The following is a 21727-nucleotide window of genomic DNA, read 5'->3' as shown; positions in this document are numbered from 1 at the left end:
CCTGATTGGTCCATTTCCCTCACTCATGATTGGTCCATTTCCCTCACTCATGATTGGTCCATTTCTACAATGCTTCTTACTAATTAGTCACCTTTGTTATACCTTATTTGCATAGGATGTTACAAAATGTTGCCAAGTCTAGAGTGATAGCCTATAAAAGCGTATGTAAACCTGCACATAGGGTCCAGAGCTCACAGTGTTAACTCCCCTGGGCCAGCTGGTGTGATAAACCTGAGTTCTCCAACTCTCCGAAGGCTGCTTGCTCTCTCGCCTGGATCCAGGTTGCCATCACAACTGAAATGAGCTGAAATGACTCGTACTTTAAACACATGAAAGTGGTTTTGTGTGAATGAACTTTATGGGGAAAATGCAAAGGAAGCTGGCAGAGCCCTTGGGTCCCATGGTTCTCGTCTGAGCACATGATGCAGAGTGGAGGGTGACTGGGGCCTTCAGTATAGAGTTTTCAGACTGGCTGTCTGATTGGAAGTGGGGCATGAAGGAAGGGAAAGAGATGGTGACGACTGCTGGAGGTTTGACTTTTCTCGTGCATTTGTGTGGGGTATTTTACCTTTTTTTAAAAAAATAGTTGTGTTTGTGAAGAGAATCATCAGCTTTAATTTGACCTCAGAGAAGTAGTTAAGAATAGTTTTTTTGTGTATTTTCAATTTCTCTGCTTTGTTTTCATTGGCTATTAACAATAGTTTGTGCAAGTGGTCCTTTTGCCACCCCACCGGTGACATTTGTTGTTCCTGATTTCAGTTTCATGTGTGTGCACATGTATCTAGAAGAGTTTTACACGAGAAAGTGGACTACTGAGGTGGGAGCCCTGCGTTTGCTCCCGGTGCTACCTGAACGTGGGACAGGGGACAGGGTGGCTCCTCGTGAATATTAGAGGTTTGCTTCTTGGAAGAAGTTCCTGCACACGTGGAAGTTTCCTGGGGCTCCTCCATGGCTTTCCCGTGACAGGACTGTGCTGGTCCATGTCCCCTTCCTGATGAATTTCTGAGCTTTTACTGCTTAATTGTTTTCTCAAATAACAGACATGATTATCTAAACAAATGTATAAAATAAGAAGCATAAAAATGATGGAAACTTACCCAAGCAATAGTGATGAATCAAAATGATCAATTCCCACAGAGTTCTTCCTTTCTCCCTAATCCCAGATGCCAAAAGTTTCCCACCGTTAACCACGGAGTCACTTCTCCTGTGCTCCCAAAATTCACTTGGTATAAATAGCTGCCTCACAGGCATAACCTGGTGCCAGGGCTGCGGCGGGACGGGCTAGGTAGTCCTGGGGTGAGCGTCTGGGACACCTGGTGTGGCAGGTGACCCACCCCATCCCAGAGGGAGTTCATGGAGAAAGAGAAGTGAGCTTAGAGGGGAATCAAGTGATTCAGGGGTCCTGGTACTGAGTAGGAGGGCAAAGGGAGACGAGGGGAGGGTGGCACCAGAGGGATATCCATCCCAGACTCAGCTGCCTCCCTGGTGCACGATTGGCACCACTTGAGGCCAGCAGGGGGCAGCAACAGCCTGGAATTGGGGACAGTATTTGCTGCTTGTATGAAGTTACAAGAGCTGCCTCCCACGGAACCCCTCCTATGCCCCACAGCATTGGTGCCCCAACAATTCATCTTCAGAAGTCCTAATAAATGGCCCAGGGCTCAGGCTCAGGCTACACTGGCAAAACACCCCAGAAGCAGAGGATGGAGGGATGTGAGAACTCTCCCAACAGTGGGTAAGAAGGAATTGAGGTGATGCTAGTCCCCAGTTCTGCCTTTAATTCCTGGGAAATAGGGCAATGGGATCTTGTACCCACCTGGGACTCTGTCCTCTCCTTTCCCCATTAGCACCGATGGGACGTCTGGGATTCCTCACACAGGAACCACAATGTCCCTCACCAGGAAAGGTGGGAAATCCCTGGGCTGCATCAATTTCACACACGCTGTCATGGACTCAGTCTGTCCTGACTCCACATGTGATGAAAGAGTTAATTGACTAGAAAGGTCTGCTGTCCAGGGATAGAGAAGTGTCCAGAATCAAGTCCAGGTCAGGGGGTGGGGCAAGCAGTGGCAGGAACAGATTTGCTTGGAGGCCACGCCCACCTCTGCAGCAGGGGGAGGGAATAAGAGAGGTCTGGGGGCCAGGCCCAGGGTTGGGGGCTCAGAAGGCAATGCTCTGGGGCATGTCCACCATGGCCTGGGCTCTGCTCCTTGTCACCCTCCTCACTCAGGGCACAGGTGAGGCTCCAGGGAAGGGACATGGGGACATCTGGCTGATTCGTTTTGTCTCTATCCTCAGGGTGATCTGGGGCCCACGCATGAGCTGACCAGAATGTGTTTTTGCTCTTTTCAGGGTCGTGGGCCCAGTCTGCCCTGACTCAGCCTCCGTCGGTGTCTGGGACTTTGGGAAAGATGGTCACCATCTCCTGCGTTGGAACCAGCAGTGACACTGGGGGCTATAACTACATCTCGTGGTATCAACAGCTCCCAGGAACGGCCCCCAAACTCCTGATATATGAGGTCAATAAACGGGCCTCAGGGATCCCTGATCGCTTCTCTGGCTCCAGGTCTGGCAACACGGCCTCCCTGACCATCTCTGGGCTCCAGTCTGAGGACGAGGCTGATTATTTCTGTGCCTCATATACAACTAGTAGCACAGTGCACAGTGGTCCATGGTCATGGGGAAGTGAGACCACAGCCTGCCCTGAGCCCTCAGACTCCCCGTGGCTCTGCCTCTGCTGGTTGGCCATCTGCTTCTGTTGTTGAAGCATCAGAGCTGAAAGGAGACCTGGGACCCAGAAGAGGGAGGAGGACAAAGAAGAGGGCATGGTTTTCCTGTTTATTTTCCCTTCTCTTTGTCCTTCATCTGAGCAGGCTGAGCCGGGGGTCGGGGACAGACCCTGGGTCTCTCACAGTTGCCCTCTCCTCGCCTGGTAGCCCTGTCCGGGAACCGCCCTGCAGGGGGAAAGTCTCCCCAAGACGATGGGCTCCTTGCAAGGTGGCTCCGAATAGAGGCTGCCCTGGCGGGTGTCTCCCTCATTCGTCTTAACATCAGGACGCACATCCCCGTGAGGAGCCAGCGCCGGTTCTAGGTGGAATCCCTGCTAATCTAACAATGGTGAGAATTCAATTTTAAAGTGGGCACATGGGTACTGGGTCCAATATTTACATTTTCTTGAAACTGGGAGACAGTTTCCAATTGCAACCTTTCATAAAATTGAAGTTATGTGAATTCCTTAAACCAATGAGATGAAAAACAAAGTGCACTAGGAATCTATTTGCTGCATAACAGGTCCCCCCACACCTACAAGGTAAGAGAAAAACAGTTGGCATCCGGTGTTTTCTGGCTTCTACAACCTGGAGCAGCTCTTTTCTGTGCTTGTGTCTCCTGGTTCTCATGAAGGTGCAGCCCTGTGTCAGCCGGGCTGTTTCACTGAAGGCTCCTCTATGTTTGGAAGCACTCCCGCCCAGTCAGGCTCACCCCCTGCCTGCCATGTGCCCGCTTTTCCTCACCACATCATCCTCCTGATAAATCTGATTTTTAAACCTTGCCAATTAGGCCCCATATTTTCCACATTCCATACTAGTGTCCACGTGAATAGTCATTTTTCTTCATCCCAGCATTTTCTGTTGGACCAGTATCACAGGTCTTACTATCTATCGGGTCATAGCTCTGGTGTATTGCTGAGAATCGTCACCAGGTACATTTCTAGATTTTACATTCATTGCAGTAATAGCTGCTTCTAGGTTTGTGGTCCAGGAATCAGTGTTTTTACTCTCCCGGAATAGGCTCTGTTACTTCCTGCCCTCCCCCATGGCTGTGGGAGAGCGGGGTGTTCTGTCCCTCTGTCTGCTCCCCTGTTCTCTCTCTTTTCCTATGGGACATCCATCTGCATTTATAACTCACCTTACATTTTTGTTAGAAAGCCTTTTTTTTAAATTGACAATGACCTCAATATGTCTGTACACATGTTGAGAAGTCATAGCCTTCAAATTATACTGAGATGTGACATCAAATATCCCTCTGAATGTCCTCACTCCGGGCTTGCAGTTTAAACAACAGTCTGGCTCTTTATGGACAGATGTGTACGTTTGTTCATGAGCATCTGAGCAGTGGTCAGTCTTGTGTCCTCCCACGAGCCCTGCCCTCTCCTGTCCCCCTGCCAGGTCCCTAACATTTAATACACACTAGCTTAAGAGACTCTCATTTTGCCTCTGTAGCATGATCAGAAAATTTTGGAAAGTTTTGATTCAATCTTTCAAATACATTTGGAAATACACATCGTAACAAATATCTGGCTTCCAGGATAAATTATACTTTGATTCTCTTCATCTCAATGAAAACAAAAACTTTGAACAGAAGGAAACGGATTCAAGTGAAAACCACCCGTTCCCTTGTGTCCCCATCAAATGTGATGGCCCAACTTTATTTGGACTGCACGTGGGGACGGAGCTCAGGAGTGAAGGTGGATGTTGGGATGTCTGCATAACCTGGCAGTGGGAACTGGGGGGGTGTGCACGGATGGGATTATCCCTCAGAGTCCACAGCAAATTTGGGTTCTGCACAGGGGAGGTCCAGGGGTCCTCTCTAGGTTTCTTCTTCTGGAGCAGAGATGAAGAATCCCTGATGAAATTAACTTACAAAAAAGAAACTCACAAGTCTCATTTTTCTGCTGGATTATATGCATACTGTTCACTGTCTGTCTTTATATTTGTAACACACAAGTACAATTCATTAAAAAAAATCCACTGAAGAATCACAGTCAACATCTATCAAAATTCATCAAATTGGACACCTAAAATGCATGTAGTTGACCTTACAGGAATCACACCACAATAAAGGTGTTAATAAAAAAACAAGAATCACAGTGAAACGTGTTAAATGAAGAACGTTCGTGCAAGTGGTTTGTGTTATTTATGATCCAACTGCAAACTTTTTAAAGGAGAAAATACAGAAGGAAGCAATGGACATTAGTTTGTGTTTTGGAGAAACAGCAGCTGGACTATGTGGCTATTCTCCCCAGAACAAGGACAGTCCGTGTGCTGCCTGGCAGAGGAGTCCCTCCTAATACTGGGGACCCCACAAGAGAGGCACTTGGTGTCCTGAGGTGATTAGCGGGGGCTCAGGGAGCACGTGAGATCAGCGTGCTTGTTGCTGCAGCAGCTTCCGGGAGGGCACCTGGGGCTGCATCTGGGCTTCCCCCTTTGGATCCAGGAGCCACAGAGAGATCCCAGAGTGGTGTGGACAGGAGCCCACACTGAAAGTCAGGGGGGCAGAAGTTGTAATGTGGACAGGAGATTGTTCTGGAGGTGCTATGTTGACAGTGGGGAGCAGCAGAGAGTTTTCAGTGCTCAAGGCTGAGTAAACCCTTGGGGTGACCTGGGAGTGGTGACTTCAGTGCAAATCACGATCCCCTGATCCTATTTATCCCTGGGCACAGAGGGGAGAGAAGAGGGGAAGCCTTAGACCCTGCCTGTTTACTCAGGTCATCCTGTGTCCAGGGTCCCCAAGACCTCAGGCCACAGTTTTTGTCACTAAGAAGACTTCTAAGATCCTAGAGACTCACCCTTGTCACTGTGATTTCCTTCAGGAGACAAAGCAGAGCCAGCAAAGGGCAGCAGAGGATGAGGTGAAGTCCAAGGAAACCAGGAGAAGCTTCCAGGAGACCTGTCCCAGGGAGGCCACAAGGAAGGGCTTCTTCCCCAGCATCAAATCGTGACAATGTCCGAGAAGAATTGTGTCCCAGGGAGGCTCCTCAGGCCCTCAAGGTTCTTACCCTCCCAGGGGGCTAGTGTTCTAGGCATCCTCTGCCTGGCACCCACTGAAATTCTGGCCTTTTGGGGGAAGTCAGTGGATGAGTCTAAACCATAAGTTTACATAAACCTGTAGGTTCTGCAGGCCATTCTTATGGGAAAAGAGTCAGAATCTTCCTGAAATCAAATTCCCAGACAAAAACCAAGGGCCTGTCTTGCAAGCAGGTCTTTACAAGGATTTTATTCTCAACCTATGGGCAGCTCTTCCCTGTACAAATCCTGTGTGTGTGCCTGCCCCTGAGATGAGGATCTAGATACAAGGAAAACCCAACTTTCACCATCAAGTCAGGTTAGGTTCTATCTCAGGCTGTGCTCTCTCTCTGTAAATGCACACACAGAAGACACACGCACACACAGCAGCACAAGCGCAAACACAGACACACGAGCCATCAGTCCTGGGCCCCCTCCATGAACCGGGGAAGGAAGCAGGGATCTGCTCTGTGGGTACCAGGTTCTCCTTTTGCCATCTCATGCGATCTGTGTGACAAGAAGCAGTAGCATGAGTGGAGCTGGGAGGGGAGGAAGGAGAAGTGGGGGATCAGACCTGGGGTGTCAATCCCCTTAAGCTGCCTCCTTGGACACCGTTGGCCCCATCTGCGGCCACCAGGGGGCAGCGAGGACCTGAGTGTAGGGAAGGCTCTCCAGTGGCTTGCCTGCCCTGGGTCAAGTCCCACAGCTGCTGCCTTCTGAGCCCCCTCAGGGAGAGTCTGGGGTGCAAGATCCCCATCGCTTCTGCTTCATGAGCCCTTCAATTGAAACACCAATAAGTGTCCACGAGCCTCTACTCAGAGCACCACAGAATCAGGGACCAGAGGGTCAAGGGGACCATCCTGCTGAGGAGGTAGGATGGGCGAAGGGTGGACACCCTAGCTCTCCATTGATGTGAGGATGAGAAGAGATTGAATCTCTAACTAACTCCAGTACTTCTCGACCCTGTCCCCAGATTTGACACACAAAATAGAAAATAAATTTTGTGATTATTAGCAAATGATATCTTGATTTTGGCCCAGGATGATAGGGACATCCAATGATGGCTCAATTTCCATGGCTCTGGAATGGTTAGTGAATACTGAGTAAGAAAAACATAAGAGCATTAATTCTCCTAGATTGGCTCTGTGTCCAGGGATAGAGAAGTGTCTAGAATCAAGTCCAGGTTGGAGGGGTGGGGGAAGCAGGGCAGGAACAGATTTGCATGGAGGCCCCACCCTCCTCTGCAGCAGGGGGAGGAGATAAGAGAGGTCTGGGGGACCAGGCCCAGGGTTAGGGGCTCAGAAGGCAGCGCTCTGGAGCGTCTCCACCATGGCCTGGGCTCTGCTCCTTGTCACCCTCCTCACTCAGGGCACAGGTGAGGCTCCAGGGAAGGGACACGGGGACTTCTGGCTGACCCTTTGTGTCTCTGTCCTCAGGGTGACCTGGGGCTCAGCCCTAAACTGACCAGTGTGTTTTTGCTCTTTTCAGGCTCCTGGGCCCAGTCTGCCCTGACGCAGCCTCCCTCCGTGTCCGGAACTCTGGGAAAGACGGTCACCATCTCCTGTGCAGGAACCAGCAGTGATGTTGGATACAGAAACTATGTCTCCTGGTACCAACAGCTCCCAGGCACGGCCCCCAAACTCCTGATATATGCAGTCAGCTATCGAGCCTCAGGGATCTCTGATCGCTTCTCTGGCTCCAAGCCTGGCAACACGGCCTCCCTGACCATCTCTGGGCTCCAGTCTGAAGACGAGGCTGATTATTACTGTGCCTCATATAGAAGCAGCAACAACGCACACAGTGGTCCACGGTCATGGGGAAGTGAGAACAAAACCTGCCCTGAGCTCACTCAGCTCTTCTATCCTGAATTCAGAGTTTCATTTGTTTTTCATGTTTGTGTTTTGGAAATAATTACACATTTAAACCAAACTGGAGAGGTTTCATGAAGAACTCCTGCAGAACCTTTCCCAGATGCACTAGTTTTAATGCTTTGCCACAGGTGCTTTTCAGATATCCCCTCTCCTCTCTGTCTCTGCATTTGTGTGTCTAGATGCACATCCATTAGCACGCGTGTTCAGCGCACACACAGGCACACAGAATGTTAATTTTCAAAATCACTGGAAAAACTTCTACCTTCCAGCATCCAAGCCTTCATATTTCTTCATAAATACACTAAAGAATCCATAACATACATCATTTTGGGGAAAATAAACCAGTGGGTTTTCATACATTCACACCCTTGAATATCAATGAAGACTCTACCTTCCAGAGTATTTTTCATCCTCATAAAGCAAAGACTTCATCCATCACCCATCAGTCCCCTTCCCCTGGTCCCTCCACCCTCCAAACCATTCACGTGCTTCCAACCTATTCTAGATTTTTCACGTAACAGCAGCCATATCCCATGTGGCCCTTTGTGTCTGGCTCCTGTCCCCTTTTCCAGTACTCTGTGATGGAGCTGTGGGTCTTGGGTAATCCCATCTTGATAGTTTTGTTTAACCCTACTCTCTGCCCAGCTGTGTCCAGGTGGTTAACTCCACCCAGCTTTGTGGGAACACCGTTCTTTCTACATCAGTTCCATTTACAAAAATGTTGACCTTCTTTTTGGGTGTGTCCTTCAAGTGAGCTGCACAGAGGCCTGTCTGGGACCTGGGTGGTTTTCTATACTTTAGGTCCCCCCCTTAAGTCTCTCCTGTGCTACTTGCTGTCAGAATCCATGCAAGTGTGGCTCACAGGGCAGCTCAGGCATCATGAACTATTTGCACATTAAGTTTCCTAGCGAATCTCCCCTCACCATCTCCTCAGTCTTCCCTGGACCCTGAGTTTACTCCTCTGTCCACTGGATCAGAAACTGTGACACTAGTTCCCCTAAACTGTTGTCCCCTTCCTGTGACAGGACCTGTGTCCATGTGTCAAGGAGCAGGAGGACAGAGAGGACAGATGCAAAGGGGATGCTCATCCCCTGGGTGGGAAGACAGCTCCTAAATCATAGGGAATGGTCCTTCTGCCTCCACCATCAGTAATGCCCAGCCGGGATGCTGGGCCGGGGGACAGAGAGCAGGGCACGTGGCCAGGGAATTGTGAGTTTTCCCGCAGCGGCTCTGGCACTGGCGCTCTCCTTCTTTCCTTCCCCCAGATCAAAGGAAGCTGTCATGCAGCTCTTCTGTCTCAGGTAGGAGCCCTTCCAGCCTCAGGCTGCCTGAATCCAGGGAACAATAGAACCTCACCCACTCTGAGTTCAATGACCTTCCAGTCCCAGTGACTACCCCAGTCTGCTCTGATGATTCCTTTTCTTGGTACCCAAGTAGCTCCTCCATGACTTCTGCCTGGGTTTTATAGGTGCATTTGGTGGGAGAAAAAAAATGTGTATTTACTACATGTTATGTGAAATCAGGATGCAATGGTACAGTTTTAAATTTGGTAAAACAGAACAGGACAGAATGAGACAGAACAATGGGGGGAGGAAAACGGGAATGATGAGCCTGAGTTTTAAAGCACTGAGGTAGAAAACCAAGAGGAAATATTTTCCCAACAGTTTTTCAGTGTTCCTTGGATCAGAGATCACTTCTATCTTGACCTGGGTACTTGGGAAAGTGGAGCCTACAAGCAGCAAAAACACATCTTGTGACCAAAGCAATAACACAAAGATGAAATGAGATGAAATCTTTGACTATCAATTGTGAAATAAATGTCACAGCTGTGGGCTCAGAAATGCCACTTTGTGCCAGCTGCTCTCTCTCCACTCATTCATCTCTTCTGAGGTCAGAGTACTGGCCGGTGGGCTCATGGATCTAGTGTCTCCTGTGAGAATCATAAGAGGAAAAGGATAGTGCCCTGCACAGAGGGCAAACAGCAGAACTGGGAGAGTACTGTCAGAGTCAGGACACGGCTCCTGCCTGGTGTCCCCTGTTCCTCCTGGGAGTCCTCACGATTGTGTACCTGGTGCTCAGGGGCACCTGTGGGGGTGGCCTGGAGGTCAGTGATCTGCTCATGGATTTCATGCTGCAGATGCTCCAGAACAAAGGGGTGGGGGTGGGGAGGTGAGCAGGCTGCAGCTGGGTGGGTGCCACCCAGAACCCAGCAAACAGCAGGTGTTTCCCCAAGATGGGCACCTCTTTTACTACAGAGACTCTGTCGAGTGAGCATCCGGCAGAGGGCACTGCAGAGCATCCCCCGCACAGAGAGTCCCAGAGACACAGTCACATCCTAGCACATACACAAAAGATCCAGGAGCTCATTGAGCAGGGCCACAGCTGGACTTTCTCTCCTCTGCAAACAAGCGAAACACAACATCTATGGGTCAAAGATTTTAATCCTCTGAGCAACACAAACTTCCAGGGATGCATAGAAACTACTGGCCATGGTGGAGGTGGGAGAAGCAGGGAGAGGAGCAGGTTTGCATGGAGGCCCTGCTCTCCTCTGCAGCAGTGGGAGGGGATAAGAGAAGTCTGGGGGACCAAGCCCAGGGTTGGGGGCTCAGAAGGCAGCACTCTGGGGCATCTCCACCATGGCCTGGGCTCTGTTCCTTGTCACCCTCCTCACTCAGGGCACAGGTGAGGCTCCAGGGAAGGGACATGGGGACATCTGGCTGATCTTTTTTGTCTATATACTCAGGGAGACCTGGGGCCCAGCGCTGAACTGATCCGAGTGTGTTTTTGCCCTTTTCAGGGTCCTGGGCCCAGTCTGCCCTGATTCAGCCTCCCTCGGTGTCCAGGACTCTGGGAAAGACGGTCACCATCCCCTGTGCTGGAACCAGCAGTGATGTTGGGTCTGGAAATTATGTCTCCTGGTATCAACAGCTCCCCCAAACTCCTGATCTACAGAGTCAGCAATCGAGCCTCGGGGATCCCTGATGGCGTCTCTGACTCCAAGTCTGGCAACAAGGCCTCCTTGATCATCTCTGGGCTCCAGTCTGAGGACGAGGCTGATTATTTCTGTGCCTCATATAGAAATGGTGGCACTGCGCACAGTGGTCCAAGTTCACGGGGAAGTGAGATCACAACCTGCCCTGAGCCCTCAGGCTCCCCGTGGCTCTGCCTCTGCTGGTTGGCCATCTGCATCTGTTGTTGAAGCATCAGAGCTCAAAGGAGACCCGAGACCCTGCAGAGGGATGAGAACCAAGAGGAAGACATGGTTTTCATATTTATTATCCCTCCTCTTGTCCTACATATGAGCGGGCTGAGCCAGGGTTCAGGGACAGGCCCTGGGTCTCTCACAGTTGCCCTCTACTCGCCTGGGTGGGCCCTGTCCGGGAACCACCCTGCAGGCAGACGTCCTCCCCGAGATCATGGGCGCCTTGCAAGGTGGCTTCACATGGACGATGCTCTGGAGGGTGTGTCCCTCATTCCTCAGGGACATCAGGACACATGTCCCCATGAGGAGCCAGAGCAGGTTGTAGGTGGAATGCCCATTAATCTAATAACTGTTAGAATTCATTTTTAAATTGGGTAGAAGTGTCCTGGGTTCAATATTTGCATTTTCTTGAAATTGCAACCTTTTCCAAATGCAACTTTTCGTAATATTGAAATTATGTGAATTCACTTAAATGGATGAGATGAAAAACAAAGTGCATTAGGAATCTATTTGCTGCGTAACAGGTCACCCCCACACTTACAAGTGAAGAGAAAAAGAGTTGACATCCAGTGTTTTCTGGCACATACAACCTGGAGCTGCTCTTTTCTGTGCTTGTGTCTCCTGGTTCTCATGAAGGTGCAGCCCCTTGTCAGCTGGGCTATCTCATCAAAGTCCCCTCTATGTTTGGAAGCTGCCCCCTAATCAGGCTTACCCCCTTCCTGCCATGTGCCTGCTTTTCCTCACCACATCATCTTCCTGATATATCTGATTTTTTAACCTTGCCAGTTAGGCCCCATATTTTCTGCATTCCATGCTAGTCTCTGTGTGATTAATCATATTTCTTCATCCCAGCATTTTCCGTTGGACCAGAATCTCAGGTCTTACTATCTATCTGGTCATAGCTCTGGTGTATTGCTGAGAATCGGCACCGAGTTCATTTCTAGACTGTACTGTCATTGCAATAATATCTGCTCCTAGGTTTGGGGTCCGGGAATCAGACCCAGAACAGCCTCTGTTACTTGGTGCCCTCCCCTATGGCTGTGGGGACAGTGGGGTGTTCTGTCCCTCTGTCTGCTCTCCTGTTCTCTTTTTCTATGTGATAGGCATCTGCATTTATAACTCGTCTTACATTTTTGTTAGAAAGCCTTTTTTTTAAATGAGATAGAGCTCAATATGGCTGTACACATGTTCAGAATTCACAGCCCAGAAACTATACAGACACGAGATATCAAACATCCTTCTGAATATCATGACTCTGAGCTTGTGGTTTAAACAATCACTTCTGCTCTTTATAGGCAGATGTATGTGTTTGTACATGAGATTCTGAGCAGTGGTCAGTCTTGTGTCCCTCCCGGAGCCCTGCCCTCTCTGGTCCCCACTCCAGGTCCCTAACGTTTAATGCACACTAAAGTAAGAGACTACCATTTTGCCTCTTAGCATGATCAGAAAACTTTGGACAAGTTTCCATCCAATTTTTGAAATATATCTGGAAATATATATCATAACGGATATCTGGTTTCTTGGATAATTATATCTTGATTCTGTGCATCTCCATGAAAAGAAAAACACAGAACATAAACCAAGGGCCAGTCTTGCAAGCAGGTCTTTCCAAACACTTTAGTCTCAACCTATGGGCAGCTCTTCCCCGCACAAATCCTGTGTGTGTGCCTGCCCCTGGGACCAGGGCTAGATGCGAGGAAAACCCAAACTTTCACCATCAAGTCCGGTTAGGTTCTCTCAGACTGTGCTCTCTCTTTGTAAATGCGCACACAGAAGACACACACACACACATGTGCCATCACTCCTGGAGCCCCCTCCATGTACCCTGAAAGGAAACAGGATCTACTCTGTGGGGACCTTTTTCCTTTTGCCATCACCTGTGATCTCTGTGACAAGAAGCAGGAGCATCAGCTGAGTTGCAAGGGGAGGCAGGAGAAGTGGGGGATCAGAGTTGAATTGTCAAGTGCCCTCAGCTGCCTCCCTGGCCACCGTATGCCCCATCTGAGGCCACCAGGGGGCAGGGAATCCCTAAGTTTGGGGAAGGTTCTCCTGTGGTTCACCTGCCTAGGGTGAAGTCCCAGAGCTTATGCCTCCTGAAGCCCCTCAGTGAGAGTTTGGGTTCCAGGGTCCCCATCAGTTCTGCTTCATGAGCCCTTCACAAGAAACACCAATAAGTGTCCCTGGGGACTCCCGCTCAGAGCAGCACAGAGACAGGGGACAGAGGGACAAGGGGACCATCTTGCTGATGAGGCAACATGGGGCGAGGGGTGCACACACCCTGCTCTCCTTTGATGTCAGGACGAGAAGAGATTGAATCTCTAACTAATTCCAGCCCTTCTGGCCCCTGTCCTCACATTTGACACACAGAAAAGAAAATAATTTGGGGGGATTATTAGCCAATGATACCTTCACTCTAGTACAGGGTGACAGGGAAACAAAGGGTGGCTCGATTTCTGGGGACCTGTAATGGTCAATGGTCAGGTTGGGGGGGGGAGCAGGGGCAGAAGCAATTTTTGCATTGAGGCCCCGCCCTCCTCTGCAGCTGGGGAAGGGGATAAGAGAGGCCTCGGGGACAAGGACCAGGGTTGGGGGCTCAGAAGGCAGCACTCTGGGGCATCTCCACCACGGCCTGGGCTCTGCTCCTTGTCACCCTCCTCACTCAGGGCACAGGTGACGCTCCAGGGAAGGGACACGGGGACATCTGGCTGATCCTTTGTGTGTCTGTCCTCAGGGTGACTTGGCGACCAGGCCTGAACTGACCTGAGTGTGCTTTTGCTCTTTTCAGGGTCCTGGGCCCAGTCTGCCCTGATTCAGCCTCTCTCGGTGTCCAGGACTCTGGGAAAGACAGTCACCATCTCCTGGAACCAGCAGTGATGTTGGGTCTGGAAATTATGTCTCCTGGCATCAACAGCTCCCAGGAACGGCCCCAAAACTCCTGATTTATCAGGTCAATAAACGAGCTTCAGGGATCTCTGATCGCTTCTCTGGCTCCAAGTCTGGCAACACGGCCTCCCTGACCATCTCTGGGCTCCAGTCTGCGGACGAGGCTGATTATTACTGTGCCTCATATGGAAGCAGCTACAATGTGCACAGTGGTCCATATTCATGGGGAAGTGAGACCAAAACCTGCCCTGAGCTCACAGGCTCTCTCCTTGCTCCAAAGATGCTTCCACGCCCTGAGCAGCGGACTTATGCAGCTCTGCAATGACATGTCTGGGCACCTCTCTCCTCCCACAGTGAAGGTGACAGGAAACATGCACCTTGCATCATTCCCTTGGGAGGGTAAGTGCTTCATCTTCCCAGGAGTCTTGGGTCTCAAACGGGCCACTCTTTTCAGGTCTTCATCAGCAGTGTGATGGTTAGTGGTCCATGTCTACCTGCCTAAGGTAAGAGATGCTCATGTTGCTGCAAAAACACCATTTCTTGATGTGTCTTTGAGTCTGTTTCCAGAGGAGATTAGCACGAATCCATTTCTTAGTCAAGAAGATTACTGGTGCCAGTGGCGGTGGGCAGGGTCCCTGAGTGGAGGGTCTGAATAGAACAAAAAGGTGGGGTTAGGGGCGTGTGCCCCCTACATGTCATCAGAAAAGTCGTCTTCTCCTGACCTGGGACACTGGCACTGCTGGGTCGTCAGCTGTTGAACTCAGACCTGGACTTACATCACTGGCCCCCGAGTCACAGGACTCTGGACTCAAACTGAATTAAATCACTGACTTTCAGGGTTCTCCAGCCCTCTGCATGGGGGCCATCCCCTCCCAAAGGCAAGGTTACAATCAAAGCCAGCAGAGTCCCAGCGGCCATCAGAACAGTCTGCCGGGCACAGATCAGTGACCCTGGCTTGGTGATCGGGGTATTCCTAGGGGTGAAATAGGCAGGAAGCGGGCTAAACACTTACTTGGGCTTATAAGAAAAACACGTATAGGTCCAGTGAGCAAAAGTTTAACTCAGATCACAAAAAGAGGGTCACAGCCCCTCAGTCAGTGGATTCCCAGGCTGGAGCCAGTTTACAGACCCAGACCCCCATGAAGGAAAGGGAGGCTCCGTCCCCTGGAGGGGGAGCTCCGGTGCATCACTGAGAATTCATACTGTTGATCTTTCTCCCGGGCTTCCCCAAGGCACCAATAGCCTTTATCGGGGTAACTGTGCTTTGGGGAAAAGGAAATAATCAGACTTTTCAGGGACTACTGGACCCCGGTTATGAACTGACATTGGTTTTGGGAACACCAAACCTCACCGTGGCCCTCCAACGAGTCGGGGTTTCTGGAGATCAGCTGAACAGTGAATGGTGTTTTATCTCAGGTCTGTCTCAAGGTGGCTCGAGTAGGTCCCTGAATCCATCCTGTGGTCATTTCTCCAGTTCCAGAGTATAATTACCGTGTGGCCTGAGCTGCCCGCCATGAACTGGGTGCCATCTGAACCACAGAACTCTAGGACCAGGTTCCCCTGTCAAAGAGCGCAGCACAAGTGGGCAGCCGCGTCACCGCGGCCCCGCTCGGGGCGTCCTCCAGGGACACGGTGAGAGGACACCCTCCGTGGGCAGCACTTCCGGCAGCGCACCTGGTTGCACTTTTTGGAAGGAGAAATGGCCAAGCATGCGATTATACATCTATTAATTGGTTTGGCTGGATGATCAGGAACTTGGAAGAAACATGATAGGAAATTTGGTCAAAAAATTTAATTGGGGAAAGGTACGTGGATAGAACGCTCCCAGTGGGCAAAACAAAAAAAGTGAAGATATTTGTGTCCAGTGTGAGCAGCCTCGAACGGGTGACCTGAGTGGAGGAGGGACTTTTGTAATAAAGGGCCAGGATGACTCACTCTGCAGGTCCCAGGCAGCATCTTTCCCAGCCCCCTCTGTCTTCATCCCACGGCCTCATGAACAGGTGTCAATGGCGACCGGGCCAGAAATTAGGCAAGGACTCAGCATCGAGTGGCCACCACAAACCAAGGTCAACCAGGCAGTCCAAACAGGTCTTCTAATAGCCCAGAACCTTCGGGAATGAAACCATGAGTCACCACCCCCCACCCCAATGTCAAGAACCATGATGAGCTGAGACGCTTGTGGAAGGCAAAGGAAACAGAGCCTGAGCAGCAGAAGGAGGGGGCTGTGGATCCCAGCTGTGCCTGCGGGACCGGCCACGGATGTGAGGGCTGCAGATGTCAGGAGTGTCCCCTATTTACTTTGTCGTGAGTGTGTGTGTATGTCTGTCTGTGTGTATGTGTCTGTGTGTCTGTGTGTGTGTGTGTCTATGTGTGTGTCTGTGTGTATATACACATATTAAGCAAGTAGCTTTGTTTTCCTTCCTCTCTCATCTACTTATCATGTGACTGGAACTCACCAGCACTTCTCAGGGAGTCCCTGGGCTCCATTCAGGTTTCAAATACCCTGAGGCAAATAATGTCCAGAGATTTATTGATGCCTCAGCTGCCTAAATCCCTGCAGCTGGCTGACACATGTTACAATGTGAGGGCCACAAGCTAATCACATCAAAACGTCTGAAATACCCACCCCAGCCCCGTGGAGGAGGGTCACACTCCCCACTCTGTCTTCCCTCGGTCGCTATCCCAAGGATTGGGATAAAACATACTAAACAGACATCCAGCCCAGAACAAGGAGTCCCAGGTCCACATAAATGACCAGATCTGGGGGTGAATCAAAAAGGGAGTCTCCAAATGACCACACGCTTTCCCTTTATATCAGAATGTGCCAGAACACATGGACAGTATTTGATAGCGAGCTACTGGCTGGACTCGAGGACTTCTAAGCTCAGGTAGAGCGTAAACTTGAGATATTTCACTTAGAGGTTTTCAAGAAAGGACCCAGGGAGTCGGAGGCCCAAACCTGAGTTTTTCAGGCCTGAAGTCTCTTTGGAGAAAGGAGGTGAGCGAGAAGCAGGTGGCGCTGTAGGACCATGTCTGTGTTTCTGGGGGCCTGGCCCAGCTGTGAATCTTTTCAACTGACACAGTTTGCATTTCCCATCAGTGTCACCGTGAGAAGCGGTGTGCTGTCCGGGCAAGGTCGGCCTGTACTGTGGACCCCGCAGCCAACCTTCAAATAAAACCAATTTAAATAACAGTTTCAGACAATCAACCGTAAAAGAAGACAACATTAAATTTTAAAAAATATTCAGTTAATGAAAAATAGAGATAAAGCAAAGCAGCAATGAGGAAGACATGGGACAAAAAGTAAAGAAGAAGCAAGATGAGACATTTTCACAGAAATGTATTATGAATCCCGACAAAGGCAAGTGGGGAAAATCCCACAATTAAAAGGCAGACACGGGCAGATTGAATTTTACAGCAAGACCCGTGGAAATGGCCCTGCACGGCCAGAGCGGCCTCCCAGTCCACAGACCCTCTGGCTCTAACCCAGGACACAGCCCCTTGCCCTCCCCCACGGGCAGGCTGAAGGGGGCTCCTTATGATGATCGAGGGTCTCCCTTCTGCACCGGGACCCTCCGTAACCCCTGACATCATTCATTGGTCTCCATTTCCAAAATTTCTGCAGATACTTGACATAGAACCATAGGAAATGGATGAAACCACAGAGGGAAAAGAAAACCATTAGAAATGATGGATAGAAGGAAAAACATACAATCACATAGCACGTCGCCCTGGGATTAGCGTTGCTCACTCTGCATAATCCCCTGTAGATGCACCCAAATTGCCCTGTGCACTCGGCATCCGGTCCTTTTCATGGCAGAGTACTGGTCCATGGTTCCGGTCCAGACGTCTAGGACGCAGTCAGTCACCCACTGAAGGACGTCGGCACTGCTCTCAGCTGGGGCTGTTCCGCACTTGGGAACTCTGGACGATTGTGTCTACTTCCCCTGTGACCTTATGTTCTCACTTCTCTGAAATATATGCTCAGGTGTGCATGGCTGGGGTCTTTGGTGACCTCAAGTTTAACTCTTTAAGAAGCTGCCAACTCTTTTGCAGACATTCTCCACCAGATCCCACTTCTCTTAGTCACACATGTGCCACCCAGCTTCTCCACATCTTTGCCAACATGTGGGGCTGTCTGGATTTTTATTATATAGCCCCTATGATAGGCAAGAAGTGGTACCTCACTGTGGTTTCATCTGCATTCCCCTCCTGGCTGATAAGGGAGGGCTGTTCACGTGCTCATTGCCGCCCATCTGCGCTCTTCCACAAAATATTTGTTCTAGCCCACTGGCCATCCTCTAAGTAAGTTCTTCTTGTCATTTCTTTTTTCTTTTTACTCTTTAGAGTTCAGCCTGTTTAGATACACCCTCAATTCATCATTCACAGGTTATATGATTTGCAAATATTTTCTTTCTACCTGTTATTTGGGTTTTTTTCATCCCCATTACATAGTTTGCAAGCAAAAGATATTGATACTATTGGCGTTCAAAGTTTTGATACTTCTTTTTGAATCACGTATATGGCATCCCCAATATTTGCTTAATCCTAGAGCCAAATGGTTTGCCAGTCTTTCTTCTAAAATTAATTGATGTATTTGAAAAGACTTCCTCTGAGGTACATGAGCAATTTCACTGGGTCTGATGATGGGACTCTGGCCTCTCACAGCAGCGTGGTGACTGCTGTCCCCACAGCACCCGCTATAAGCACTGCCCAGCCCACACTGTCATGCCTCAGCAATTCCCCCAGGCCCAGAGGGGAAGCCCAGGCTCAGACTGAGGTGGGAGTGCGCTTGCTGGGGGCAGGGGGCAGCACTTCCTCACTCAGCACCAGAGTCTCTTCTGGGACCTGGGCCCTGGCCTGGGAGTGGGGCCTCCACTGAAATCCTCCATTGAGCCCAGCTGCTCTCTGCTCAGGAGGGAGCCGGTCACCAAGGTCACAGGGCCAGGAAGTAGATTTGCATGAGGATGACCCCTCTGAAGATAAGAGAGTCCCCAAGACCCCACCCCCAGTTGTGGACTCAGAGGCAGAGCTCAGGGCGCCTCCACCATGGCCTGGACCCCCCTCCTGCTGCCCCTCCTCTCTCTCTGCACAGGTGCTGCCCATAGGGCTCTGCCCTCGGTGTAATCAGGGCTCAGCCTGGCCCTGAACATCAGCTCAGCACAGGGGATGCTGCGGGGTGCGTGGTCCAAGGGAATGAGACCCTGGTCCCCACCCTAACTTTCCTCTCCTCTCCTGCAGGTTATGTGGCCCCTTCTGCACTGACTCAGCCCTCCACGGCGTCCATGTCCTTAGGACAGACGGCCAAGATCACCTGCCAAGGAGGCAGCTTACGAAGCTATTATGCTCACTGGTACCAGCAGAAGCCAGGCCTTGCCCCTGTGCTGGTCATCTACAAAGATAGCAACCGGCCCTCAGGGATCCCTGAGCGGTTCTCTGGCTCCAGATCGGGGGGCACAGCCACCCTGACCATCAGCAGGACCCAGGCCGAGGACGAGGCCGACTATTACTGTCTGTCAGCAGACAGCAGTGATTATAATGCTCACAGTGACACAGGCAGATGGGGAAGTAGGACATAAAACACCCTGCATCTCTGTCACCCTCTCCTCTAGTCCCTGGAGGCCTGTGGCCAAAGCAGTGACAGTTCTGGCCCAGTTCCCCCAGATCTGAGCTCCCAGACTGCCCTCCCCACCACCCTCCAGGCTGCTGTACACGCGGTGGATCAGTGGTGGATTTCTGGCTGGCAGGATGTTGCTGTCATGGTGTTTTTGTGTCTAAGTTATGTGTGGGGGGAGGAGGGCCTGGGTGGAGTCAGACAGGGACATCCAGCGATGCAGGAGGACCCTACATCACAAGGGAGTCTGAGCTCTCAGTGAAATGGGTTTATGGTCATGTCTCTGGATGGAATCATTTCCCCTTCAGAACTAAGAGCCCAGACCAGCAAGTAGGAGGTCAGGGGACAGGGAGCAAATGTGTTGAGCAGGTCCCAGGGATGATATGGGTGGAGCCCTTCCTACCCCCTCACCTTGAATCCTGGCCCCGTGAATCCTGGCGATGGGAGAGGCATCGTACACTGTGCACAGATTTAGAGCATATCTCGCACCTGGACGGCTTTACCATCCCCCACAAGTGTTGGCACTTGCCTGGCAAAGTGACTGGCTCTTCCATCGGCTGTTGGTCCATCACTAAGGCAGCAGCCTCGGGATGTTGGGGAAAGTGGTAGGACCGGTGAAGCCCGTGAGCCTGGGCCCACAGCAGCCACTCTTTTGATGTGGAATGAGTTCACGGTCAGAAGCCCCATGAGGAAACAGAATTCTATGAGTCTGAGGATAACAGTTTGGCCAGAAGCATTGCAGACCAAGAAGGCAACTCCCAGTCTGCATGAAAGATCTGTCAGTAAGAGCAGAGCTCCCCCCTCCATGCTGGAAAAGGTCTGATGTCATCCACTGAGCACCGGGTCCCTGGCAGATTCCCGAGGGAAGGGTGTCCCACGGGAGCCGGGCTGGTCTGTGCTGTTGGCAGGCTGGTGACGGAAATGGCTGTGGGCAGGTCGGCTGTAGACACTGGAGCCATCCTGACTAGCCTGTGGCTGATCCTCCCCTTCCCATGGGGTCACCGGGTCATAGCGACCACCCGGCGATGGTTGGAGAGGGAGGCAGACTGCTATCCACAGAGCAGGACCTCCTGTCCACCTGGTTATTAACACCACTTCCTTTTCAGGACACACGGTGCTAAGCATTTTCATGGGACACAAATAAATGAATCTCCGGGTCCCTCTGTGGGGGTTCATACTTGTGTCTTTTCCATGTATTCCTGCCACGTCTCTGACGGTCCAGTGAAAGTCTGAGTCTCAGCCCATAAATTAGCACACAGCCCCCTCCAGCCACCTCTGTGTTCAGGCTAATGGACCAGGTACCCTGCTCCAGTGGTCACTCATCAATCCAGGAGAATTCTCCTCCACTGCTGTCCTTCAGGGATGTCCCCGATAGGGGCGGAAGGACCAAGATGGCTAACTCTCAGGGGTGTCTTCATATCATCCAGAAACCTCTCCAAACCAGCCCCAAGGGTTTTCCTCTGCGACACTGGTCATAGGCATCTCCCCACGAGGCAGAGGTGGGGGTTGCTGGAGAACAGACATTGCAGCAGGACTTGGGCTCAGGGGTGTTTGGGCCACTTCCTCAGGCAGCTCCCCGGGGCTTCAGGACCTGGGCGTGGGCCCGACCTCGTATCAACCTCCTCTACGTCAGGACAGAGAGCTACTGCGCAAGCCCACCCATCACCGGGCTGCTCAGGCCTTGCCTGTTCCCCGTAGGTGGCTCTGGTCCCAGGGGAATTAGGGACTCACAGTCACAATACAGTTTCCACTAGGGCTCAGTAGCTGCAACAGTCTTTCTCAGATGAGCTCTCTGTTGACACAGATGAATGACAACCACTAGGCTGCCCCTGTCTTTCAGTTCCATGGACACCAGGATCATCGGCCAACACCAACGGTCTCTGTCACATGATCCAATACTCCGTTGGTCCCGTGGGACTTTGTGGACCACACCCAGCTCCACATTGGTGGCAAAACAGAAGTACTTGTCTCCTGCCAAACCAAGGATCCCGTCGCACACAGTCTTGGTACCAGGGGCCAGCACTGGGGTAAGGGCAGTCCTGGAAGAGAGAGACCTGGGAATAGCCATCGTCTGGCTTTCAGGTGAACAGAGATCATGAGACACGGGTAGAAGGTTGGGGGGACTCTCTGCTCTGTCCCAGAATCAGGAGCGTCCACTAGGCTGCCCCACCGTCTAGAAGGAAACTTGACGGCCAGGGCAGTGTCTTGTCCACACTGATTTTCAGGAACGATTATCAGCCAGAACAAAGTGCTTCTGAAGGAACGTTGGCTGGGTGGGTGTCCTCCTGCCTCCGACTCTGGCACAATAGCCAATTCTGCGCTTGTTTGGCTTTGGACCAACAGCCAGAGCCACCAAGAGTCAGTCCGTAACTCC

General features: G+C 51.0%; 2 protein-coding genes and 1 pseudogene across 14 annotated transcripts in view; all 3 read left to right on the top strand.

The window, feature by feature from the left end:
• The window catches only part of LOC116149956 (immunoglobulin lambda-1 light chain-like), a 151152-nt gene that overhangs the window by 79940 nt on the left and 49485 nt on the right, over positions 1-21727 (top strand). The gene's annotated exons all lie outside the window — the stretch shown is intronic.
• The window catches only part of LOC116149951 (immunoglobulin lambda variable 1-40), a 269579-nt gene that overhangs the window by 203778 nt on the left and 44074 nt on the right, over positions 1-21727 (top strand). Inside the window, exons 1-2 of one of the 13 annotated variants that reach the window (XM_064481415.1) lie at positions 18764-18834; positions 18981-19282. The exons of the other annotated variants lie outside the window; for them this stretch is intronic. Of the exons in view, the coding sequence (XP_064337485.1) occupies positions 18789-18834; positions 18981-19282 (348 nt within the window). The 5' untranslated portion in view covers positions 18764-18788. Of the gene's footprint in view, positions 1-18763; positions 18835-18980; positions 19283-21727 lie in introns of those variants that run through there. 13 annotated transcript variants of the gene reach the window in all.
• LOC135319761 (uncharacterized) lies at positions 7085-14064 on the top strand (annotated as a pseudogene).

Source organism: Camelus dromedarius, chromosome 31, assembly GCF_036321535.1.
Source record: "Camelus dromedarius isolate mCamDro1 chromosome 31, mCamDro1.pat, whole genome shotgun sequence".
Classification (NCBI taxonomy): domain Eukaryota; kingdom Metazoa; phylum Chordata; class Mammalia; order Artiodactyla; family Camelidae; genus Camelus; species Camelus dromedarius.
Note: the sequence above shows the minus strand (reverse complement) of the source record. Positions and strands in the feature narration are given on the sequence as shown.